General features: G+C 43.2%; 1 protein-coding gene across 3 annotated transcripts in view; it reads right to left on the bottom strand.

Annotated features, from left to right (window-relative positions):
* Nucleotides 1–617: 617 nt before the first annotated feature.
* LOC119557199 (transcription factor Sp9) overlaps nucleotides 618–11,145 on the bottom strand; it is a 32,496-nt gene continuing 21,968 nt past the window's right edge. For 2 of the 3 annotated variants that reach the window (XM_037869852.1, XM_037869853.1), the window contains 2 exons: nucleotides 4,342–4,658; nucleotides 618–3,373 (listed from right to left, as the gene is read on the bottom strand). In XM_037869852.1, coding sequence (XP_037725780.1) covers nucleotides 1,564–3,373; nucleotides 4,342–4,658 — 2,127 coding nt within the window. In that variant the 3' untranslated portion in view covers nucleotides 618–1,563. The remainder of the gene's footprint in view (nucleotides 3,374–4,341; nucleotides 4,659–11,145) is intronic. The other variant, XM_037869854.1, reaches the window with a different exon arrangement.

Here is an 11,145-nt window from a genome sequence, read left to right as displayed (position 1 = left end):
CGTCGCCCAGTTTGCCATCTCGACCAGATCCTTATTCATTTGAATCTTGGATTCATTGCCCTGGCAAATTGTTTTTGCCCCCTGGGCGACCACACCCCCACCGAGGATGTCAAAACACCAGCGGGAAAAATAACTGCGCAGCTTAATCCACTTCCAAAAAGGCAAACGAATATAAAAGGGATGATGGAAACAATCTGCACCCACTTGACGGGCAATCTGTTCCAGAGGATTGTTTCGGGGATTGCGAGGGTGCCTTGCCTCATTCACGGTAATAAAATTTAAATCACCCACACACACATCAGGATATCAGGACATCAGGGTCGACCTTTTAACCCCCCCAAAGCCTTAGTATCCTTCAGTCGAGATTGAGAGCGTTAAATGTCGTTAACGACCAGATGAACTGGCCTGAGTTGGGAGTTGCTGCCGGAAGTCCAGCAGTTCGGCGGGCATCCCCAAATAAAAATCCGTCTAAGCCACCCCCCGAAAATCAGATAAACATATTTTACGCTTATTTGCAGATACAAAGATTGATTTACCAAATTGATTAAGTCTCCGTTTTTACCCCATATCCATATATATACATATCTAAGTCCATAGCCCAAATGATTTGGAAACGCTCGCGTTTTGTTGTACATTTATTTTGAATGAAATTTAAATAGTTTATTCGTATTTTAAATAATTAATTTACATAGACAAAAAAAAGTAATCGAAGATGATAAATTGCGTTATTTGTTTTTTGTTTTTTTTTTTTTTGTTTTGCATCCGTGCTGTTTTCTGTGTGTGTGTGTGTGTGTGTGCGCTAAGTATCTAAGTATCTGCCCTAAGCCTAGTTCAAATAAAACAACAAAAACACATTTAGTTTAGCTTGGTTTTCTTCATTTTGTTTAGTTGGGATCGATTAAAGCACTAGCGTCTAAGATATCGATATCGATACCGATATCGATCGATCGACCTCGATGGGGTTAGCAAAAATATTTGAAGGCCATATGCTAATTTACAAGGGCCAGAGTTCAAATCCCCCCCTGTTACATATTTTTTTTGTTTTTTTACAATTTTGGTTCGCTCACACTTCATAATTGGACTAGAAATATATTTATGATGTTTTTCCCCCGCTCAATATCCGTATTTATATTTATATATTTTAGGTTCCTTCGTTTAGAATTGCATAATTATGTTTTTTTTTTTTTTTGTGGTGCTCGAAGCTTGTCTCTTGGTTAATATCGTATATATATATATTTGCTTAGGGGCTATGAAAAAAATTACATATTCATAGGGCTAGTAAAAAAAATACAAAAAAAAAAACTCGAACTCCCTTCAGTATTTTTTTAGGGATACAACTAGATATACTAGAAAATGGCTTAGACTAAACAAATAGGCTACAAGCAATAGATATTTATTTATCGTTTTTCAGATTAGTGCTGGGGATAAGCGCCATAGACACATAGAGCGGGCTTTATCGAATATGTACAACCGCCGGATAGCTTTTAGATGATATATATTATCAGATATATTTGAGATGGAACCCATTCCTTAGTTGGTGAACAGGAAGGGTCCCAGCGAACCTCAAACCATGGGTGGCTTGATGTCCACCAGGGAGCTGGGATCCAGGCCAGGTGAGCCACCGGTGGCCAGGTGGTGCGAGTGGTGGGCATGGTGGTGCAGGTGGTGATGGGGATGCTGCTGCTGCTGCTGCTGGCCGAATTGCTGATGAAGGTGTTGGTGGTGTTGCTGCTGCTGCTGCTGATGGTGTTGCTGCTGCTGCTGCTGCTGGTGTTGCTGCTGCTGCTGCTGCTGATGTTGCTGCTGCTGCTGCTGCTGTTGCTGCTGCTGCTGCTGCTGCTGTTGCTGCTGCTGCTGGTGGAGCATCACCGGCGAACCGCCCGCGGCGACCATCTGGTGCGGCGTGGCCAGGTGCAGACCGCCGCCCAGCAGGCTGCTGGACGTGCCATTGGCGCTGTGCGCGTGCAGCGAGGTCGGGGTGCCGGGATGGCTGCTCCCAGAACCGGAACCGGAAACGGACCCGCTCGACCCACCGGAGTTGGAATTGGAATTGGATGTGGAGCTGGAGCCGCCGCCGCCACCGGAGGACGAGTTGCCCCCAGCGCCACTTCCATTTCCACCACTTCCACTGCCGCTGGCCAATCCGGTACCGGAAGCTGATCCCGAGCCACCCCCGCCGCCACCGACCCCGCCCGTCTGAGGGCCACTGCCCACGCCGCCCAGCCCGTTGGACTCGCCCGACTGGTTGGCGGCCTCCTCCGAATCGCTGCACGATTCCGAGGAGCCCTTCTTCAGCCCATGGCCACCATGGCCATTGACCTGGTGGCCGGCCGTGCCATTGTGCGTCTTCACGTGCTTGGCCAAATGGTCGCTGCGCATAAACCGCTTGTTGCACACGGGGCATGCAAAGCGCTTCTCGCCGGTGTGCGTCCTCAAGTGCCGTTGCAGCTCATCGGAGCGCGTGAAGCGCTTGCCGCAGAACAGCCAGTTGCACACAAAGGGACGCTCGCCGGTGTGCCACCGCAGGTGAGCCTTCAGATGCGACGTCTTCCCATATACCTTGCCACAGCCGGGTATGTGGCACGAATGGATGTTCTTCTTGCGCAAATGGACGCCCGCGGGGCCCAGGCGCTCCGCCTCCTGACAATTGGGGCAATCGCAGGTGGCCCGACCAGCATAACGCCGCTGTGATCTTGGCGATGGCGTTGATGGGGAGCCACCCTGCGGGGAACCACCGGCGGCTGCTGCCGCTGCCGTTGCTGCCGCCGCCGCTGCCGCCGATGGTGAGCTATGTGGCAAGGAGAAGCCACCCATGCCCACGCCCACTCCAATGCCCACGCCGCCGCCCACGCCCACACCCTGGCCGGGCAACATGCTCTTGTAGGTGTCCTGCAGCAAATGCTGGCCGGATCCCAGGAGCGAGTGACTCAGCGCCGAGCTGTAATTCTCGCTGGCATAGTTGGCCATCGTGGAGTGCATGCCGGCACCACCCATGTCCAGCCAGGAGCCGGCGGCACTGTGCATATCCCACCAGCCGGAATTCACGCTGGCCGCCTCCTTGTGGCTCACGGCATTGAAGGGCCAATCGTAGGGATGGCGGGAGTAGACACCCCCAAAGGCCGCCGCTCCGGCCTCCACCTTGCCGAGAAGGCCCTGGTGCATATGATGGTTGTCCATGTTCGAGGTGGAGGCGTTCGGGAAGTAAAGATCAGAGCCATAGGCCGCTGCCATCGCGGAGGCCGACGAGGAGGAGGCGGAGGAGGAGTGCGATCCGGAGGCGGCGGAGGAGGAGGAGGAGCCACCGCCCGAGGAGGCGGAGCCCCCGCCCACCGCCGCGCAGGAGGAGGCCAGGGGGCGACTGTAAGGATAGATGCTGAAATTACTCGCGGGTCGTATAGGGCCAGCTGCTGCGGCTGTCCGCGCACAGCGCTCCCCGGGAATGCCCCGTACCAGGTGGGTGGATGTGGATGTGGATGGACCTTCCAGGGATGGCAATCCCGTATTCTATACTTCCAATATCTTGCCTACCCCTATATCATTGTGGTATACCCTCTAAGGGATGCCAAGCCTTTGATTAAAGTTCAAATAAATTGTTTACTATATCATCTCTAAGGATAGCATTCCTATATTCTAGCCTTTGGTTATACTTTAAACTTCTTCATTACCGCTATATCATCACAATATATAGTAATCCATTCTACTAGCCTCTCACTATATTTCAAATATATTGCCTATCACTATATCATCATAGTATATCCTCTCAAGGAAAGCAATCCTGTAACCTTCGATATACTTCAAATATCTTGTTTATTATATCATCCTGGTATATTTTCTCAAGGATCCAGTACACTATATTATCATAAAATATTCTTTCACGTATAGGAATACTGTATTCTCGCCTTTGATTTGTAACATCATAGTATATCCTCCCAAAGATGGCAATCCTGTATTCTTCTGGCCTCTAATTATACTTCAAATATATTTTTTACCACTATATCATCGTAGTATATTCTCTCAAGCATAGTAATTTTAAAACTTAAGTATCTTTCCTACCACTAAATCATTATTGTACGTCTTTCCTACCACTTTATCATCATTATACTTTGAATTTTATGGAAAATATTTCTTTGTTGACCGTTTTTCGGAATCCCTGACTAAGAAATATTCTTTAGCATAAAATATATCTCGCAAGAGTATTGTGGAAAAACCTTGGTAACTATAACAAACTGATTCCCAGTTTTATCTACTTGTTTAAAGACTCTTCTAGATCCCAAAGGCCTGAGTACCATCCACCCGCTGGGGAGTCCCCGGAGGATCGCTGTGCGCCGCCTGTCTGCTTACCTAGCTGTGATGTTCACCATGGTGCTGGCGCTGGCGGAGAGGCTCCTGGAGGACTGTCCTCCGCTGGATCCGCTGGAGCTCGACGAGCTGGCCGCTGAGATGGCGCAGGGCGAGTGCTGGCCGGCGCTGCTTCCTCCGCCATTACCCCCTCCGGATGAGCCACTGGAACCCGCTGCCGGGGAGTTGGGGCTCTTCTTCCACGGATGGAAGCCCTTGCCCACAGCGGCGTCGGCCAGCGGGGGTGGGGATTTGTTCGACAGCTTGTTGCACTGGGCGGCCAACATGGCGAGAGGGGTTCCCCTCAAACTGGGATGGTCCTGCAAGGAGAAAAATGGACACAAAAGTCGCATTAAAATAAACAATCTTAACATTTTGTTAAATTAAATTAGTTTAAAATTGAGAAAGTAAAAAAATAAAATACTTCATAAAAATATTATTATCTCATAAGATTAAAAAAACTATTTTTTAAAAGGTTTAGTTCCTATCGCGAATACATGTAAATTATTAAATGTATTTATTATTAAATATTTCAATAGACCAATGTTGCAATTGTATTTTCCCCATAAGTGAAAAAAGGTTCATAAAAATATTATATTAATATTATAAAATAATAATTCATATACAAAATCTTCTTTAATATTCAAATCGGTATATGCACTCCATCGCCACACATTTCTAGAAAACTTTTCCCATGGGAATGCTTGCATTTCTTAATTAACTGCCGTTCGCGCGAATTTGCAAATTACTTAAATGCGAATTAGTCGAGCTCAATTTCGCTTCCTGCCCGATTTTGCTTTGTTTTTCGGCCAACGGTTTCTAATGTCTGTTAACAGAATGGCCAAGGGGCAGGCTGAGGGCCAAGAAGCCAAGAAGGCAACCCACAAAATTAATTCGCCACGTAAATCAAAACTGAAATTCCCTTTTAGCGCTGCGAATGAGCCGCGTTTTTACGGTCTCTGGCGTTCTGTGGATACCCTTTGGGCCTAAAAGGGTTAAATGGACTAAGATAAGATTGAAAAGGTGTTAGGGATAATACTTTAATTGAAAAGCTTAAATTTTATAATGTTTGTATGATGTAGAAAAGAAATTATTATTTAAATATTCATCTTCATAAGAGGTACCTATTTATCATAGATTTAAAGTATCCAAAGTTTCGTATTTTTTCAAATAGAAGGAGCTTAAATGCTGTTTTTTTAAACTTATAAATATTTACTATAACAATTTATTATAGATGGGATGCTCTTTTTTCAATTTGGCAATGTATATTTACTTTTATATTTCAATATTTCTTACAATATTCCAAATAATTAAAAGGTACTTTTTTGCTTGAAAGTATTTTAAGTTCCTTACTTTTCAAAATAGCCAAGAGATCCTTCAATTTAATAGGTAAATACAATGTATATTAACTCAGGGCATTGCCCATTCGACTTGGAACAGATAACTTTTTTCCCACAGACATTTATAATCGAGCGCTGCGTTTTGGGAGGAAGTCATTAAAAGTCGGCTCGATGTTTGGGGATTCCTTGCCGTCCCGTCCTTGGCCAAAACTAATTTTCAATTCCGCTTTTTGTCTAGCGGCAACTTCGGCACTTGTTTTCTCCTTTTCTCACTCGAAATTGCTGCCTGATTGACGAAGGTCGAGGATTTCTCTAGAGAGAATTCTACCAATCTGTGGTCCACCGATCCTCCGATCCTCTGATCCTTTGATCCTCGTCAAACACATTTCATGCCTGCCAGCTGCTTGAGTTGCCGCAGCAAACAACCTGGTTAAAAACAACCAAGAGTCACGGCAACAACAACGCCAGAATTGTCAACAACAAGTTGAACCACTTTGGCAATACGGTAAAAGTTGTTCAATCAAGCGCAGCGCTATATAGTTACATATATACACTGATCCGAAATTAATCTGCCATCAATCGATTACCAAGGAAATGAGTCAATTCGCACTAATGGCAGGTTGCTTTGGCCTTTTTCTTTATTTATATTTTTTTAATAGCTCAAAAATAGTTTTAAAAGATACAGATAACAGATAGTTCCCAATAAAATGAAATATATTTATTGAGTCAAGAGATATTATTTTGGAATTCGGAACTTTATAATAATAAGTTTTTTCAATTATTTATCTTAAAGAACAAATAGCTCACTCACATTTTTATAGCGTTTTAAGCCTATTTTTATATTCTGTATATATTTTGAATGTAGATTTTTTATTTAATTTTAAATATTACAAACTGTTCTCCAGGTTTAAGTTGCATTGCATTGTTGTTGAATGACTTTAAAGAACCCTAAATATTTTTACCTATAACTGGTTATTTATGATTTTTTTCCAACTTAAAGTTGCAGTTTATTGTTAACCATTAAAATTTGTGCTAAATAGCTTAAGTATTTGTCACCTTTTCTATTTTTAACTAATTTGCTATATGTTTTTTTACACTTTCATTTGATTTTTTGATAGCAACTATTTGTTCGAGTGCATTGTGACCATAGCCCAGTAGTCGTGGCCTCGTCGAGTTGTCCAAAAAAATTAAGTTAATAGTTTACTGACTCGAGTCGGCCGATTTACAGTTGCCTAGTTTCGAGCTTTTACCGTTTCGATGGCGATTCGTGGAGGGGGTGGTGCAGTGGTGCTGCAGTGGTTTTATGGTGGTGCAGTAGTGCCTCGGCGGATTGCTCTGGCAACCCGCAATCAGGCCGAGATCGGGATCAGAGAGCCTCCGCGGAAGCTGCTATTTCGGCCAGTAATTGGCCACTCCAGAAATTGAGAGGAAGGCCTTTGGTCCGGGGACTTCCCCCACACAACCGCCCACCTATATGTATCCCATGCCATTTCCTTACTTTCCTGTGGATCTGTTTTTTCTCCTTTTTTTTTTGTGGCACGTTTATGTCGCTGCCGCTTTTTTTCAATTGCAAGAGTGCTCATCTCCAGCATTGGACAGGTGCTTTGGCAGCCTAATGACATCACCCATTCAAATCGTGAGCTTTCTGGATCTCTCTCTGGATATCTGGATATCCAGCCACCGAACTACTTTGGCCCCTCAGTTGGAGAAAAAAAAAACAAGAAATAAAAAACCCAAAGCTAAAACCCAAACGAAGTCAGGCCAAAAAAGCACACACTTAATTGGAGCAATTTCAACGTCGTGCAACTGCGCGTATGAGTAATGGCCGTTGTGCCAGTGTGTGTTGGATAAATTATACAAAATGATATCGGGGCAGGCAAGTCAGTCAGTTAGTTAGTCAGTTGGTCAGTTAGTCGGTTAGTCAGCTAGTCAGTTAGTCAGTCAGGGGAGTCTGGGGCAAATTAAAATGCAACTCGATTTGATTAATCGATCAGACTTTTGATTGACTGGGCTTGAGGGGGAATCAAAAGGTTTGGGTCAAACGATGATGTGTAGGTGGACTGTATAGTATCTTTTATTATCATAGGAAATATAAATAAATGGTGAGAAAAATGTATAATTATATTTTTGTTCTTTAAAATTAACAGAAAAATAATTTTATTATAGAACATTTTTGAAAAAGCACATAAAAATTAGGGATGGTTAAATTTATACCACCTTCTTTATTATCATATAGAAAATATGGGGAAAAGTTTACCTAAATTTTTGATCTTCGTATTTGTAAAAAATGGTTTTTATTATAGAGCATTTTTGAAAACCATCCATTTCTATTATTATTTATTCTTTAACCATGTAAAAAATATAGTAACGCTTAGTATTACTCATTTATAATAAATCATGGTACTTGAAAACGAAGTGATGAAAATATCCCTAATTGATATCTTCCTTTAATTCCATTTTGATATTATCTCAACCTGATTTTACAACTTCCTTATAGCTACCCCATTTCCTTTTCTCTTTCTTGTTTGTGTCACCCTAGGAGGTCTTGCAGTTGGCCTAATTAAAACAGTTGAATGTCATTTCCCAAAGCTGAAAACGGAATCGGGAATCTCGGAGATCAAAAAAAAAAAGGAAGAGCAAAGGGGATATCTTCAAAAGGCGCGAGCTAAACAAATTTGGTCAACTCAGCAGGTGGGGGGCTGGCGTTTATATGGCTTTCCCCTTCCAAAGTTCCCATTTCGGACTCCGATTCGGATGCCCTGGTCGAATTCACAGCGGGCGCTATCAGCAAATGGTGCTGCAGGTTCCTCACCTTTTATCTACCTCTCCCGTCTCTTTCGCACCCCGCTATACCCCTCTCTCTCTCTGCCGCATATCAGGCATCTCTTTCTGTTCTCCGTTTGGCAGAAGCGGCAACAAGTTGGGCACTTCAATCGGAGGCGGTGTCATAATTTTCACAGCAGGTGTCGTCGCTAATGATTTACAATGAGCCAGGGAAAAACGGTGAGAAACGGAGAATTGGAGAATCAGAGAAAGGGAGACAGAGAAATTGAGTGAGAGAGGGTGGGAGGGGTGATGCACTCGGTTGCATCGCCGTGTCGGCAAACAACAATAAAAATGTGAAAAATCTAAATTCGTTGTGGTCGACGTCGCTTGCCGTTTGAAGTCGATTCCGAAGACCAATTCATTATTCATCGGTTGGCATTGTATGCTATTGGTAGGTCATTTCTATATATAGGGTTCGATTCCTCATGGGTGGGGCGTTGCAGTGGCTAATTTGCCGCTGGGATCGATGGGTTTTTAGACCCAAAGAAGGTACGGCGACTGGCGCCAAGTGGCGCCCCCTAGGGTGCCCGAGTGCCAAACAAATTGTTAACCATTGTGATCCGATTCGATTTGGAGTCGGTGGATCAAAACGGCGCTATATCTGTTACAGATCTGCATTTCAAAAACAATTTTAGTATGTTTCTTAAGAATAACTGTTAGAATAAAAATGTAATTAGAACCTATTTTTAAAAATGATCCGTGATTCAATAAATTATATCATATTATAATGAGGTAGGTAATTTACATGAAAATTGCTATTACAACCCCTTAAAGTCCTATTTAATATTGCTAGAACTAACTATAGTTCTTAAAGAACTATTAAAATGGTTATAAAACCGATAGGTATTTTCTAGTAGGGGATCATAAAAATATGGCCATTAAACTTTGAAAATGATTCCCCACTTTTCCAACAAACTAATACGATGGGGGCAGCGTTTTAACTCCACTTTCAGTCTTTTCCAATTATCGCTGCCATTTACACTCCTGATGAGTTTTCTCCGCCATAAAAATGGGCCCCTAAAAAATCAACTATCGAAGCCGACAATTATCGCCATCCATCAACGGGAATCAATCTCAGCTAATCCGTGGGTCCAGCTAATCCCCAAACTTTGTGGCACAGTGTGTGAAAGGCAGCAAAATGCCGCTCTTCTCATCAGCGCAAAAAATCCATCGTCGAGAACCACTCAAAAACAAAAAATATTTAACTGCAGCAAAAAAAAAGGAGAAAAAGTCGAAAAGTCCGGCGCCAAAATGCAAATAAAACAACAAACGTAAGAAAACATAAAACGGCGCAACGCGAATATAAAAGAATCTTTAAATTGCGCCCTCTGCAGAAAGAGAAGAGGGAGCTACCGAATACGCTGAAGAGACGGCTGAAGAATCGGCCGAAGAATTGGCTTGGAGAATCGCGGCAGAGCAACGAGGCAGATACAATTTTCATAGGCAATTAAAAAAAGTTCATTGGTTTTGATTTTATTTTCGGCTGCAGAGGAGTTCTCCATTCTCGGTTCTCAATTCTCCATTCAGAAGCCACAAAGCCCAGGGCTCCTCGGGGCACTCGACTTTCAAAAGGATGAAAGACCAGTCCCCAGACATACTGTACATATATATGAGAATATATATATCCCCACCAGCAGCAGGCAGACCCTCATCCTTCCATTAGCATGTAAAGTGTAAACTAATGGCTTTGATTCTGATTCTGAAGGAGAGCGAAAAAGAGTCTTGCAAATTAAAAGCAGCGTGGGAACCGAGTCGCTTCTGTCCCAGAAGTTTATTAAAAAAAAGCGTAGTAGTCGTAGTAGCCTCGGTCAACTTTGTCTTGGGCCGGGTTCCGGAGTTCCTTGGAACTGGTCTCCTCTGGACTCCTGGACCTCTGAGCCCCATAAGTAAGCCATACACGAAAACTCATTAACAATGACGCTCCAAAAACGCGGCGGTGCAGAAGTAGCCGGGCAAAAATTAATGGAGTTTCCAAAGCTCCAGACTTTTTCATCATAATTTTTATTATTATTTTTTCATCCTTCTTCGCCTGTGCGTTATTTTGTGTTTCATCCTTATCTGGCTGCCTCGTTGCTGCTTTTTTATTATTTATTATTTTTTGAGAATTTTCTGAAAAAAAAAATTGGGGATGGGGGGGGGTGCCAGGAAGGTAGGTGCTATCTATAAATACTCTATTTTGGGATATATACTTGGAAAATAAAATTGATTACAAAACTCAGGATATCATTTTATTAAACCATTATCATCAGTTATTAATGAAATGATCGCCATTATCACTTACTTTTGGTATATATATTTCTATCCCTGCTTCATATAGGGTATATCCAGGTCTATATGTGCATTGTTTCTTGAGTTGGCCCGATAATTACGAACTGAGAGATTCGTCTGAAGGCGAAGTGGAGTCATAACCCAAATTGATGAAGTGCATTAAAGTGTCTTTAATGTGCGGCAATAAGAAGGGGGGAAAGAGACGGATGGAGAGGCGGCATGAAAGAGATGGCATTAGAGGGAAGAAAAGAGAGAGAAGACTTTCGCTTAAAAGATTTTAATTTAGGAAATGCTTTAATTTGATGTTCCTCCACTTTGCTGTTCATTTGGCCTTGGTGCCAGTGCTTACACCCCCCTTTTTGGGGGTTGGTAT

The sequence above is a fragment of the Drosophila subpulchrella genome, chromosome X (assembly GCF_014743375.2).
Source record: "Drosophila subpulchrella strain 33 F10 #4 breed RU33 chromosome X, RU_Dsub_v1.1 Primary Assembly, whole genome shotgun sequence".
Classification (NCBI taxonomy): domain Eukaryota; kingdom Metazoa; phylum Arthropoda; class Insecta; order Diptera; family Drosophilidae; genus Drosophila; species Drosophila subpulchrella.
This window is presented reverse-complemented; position numbering and strand designations above follow the sequence as displayed.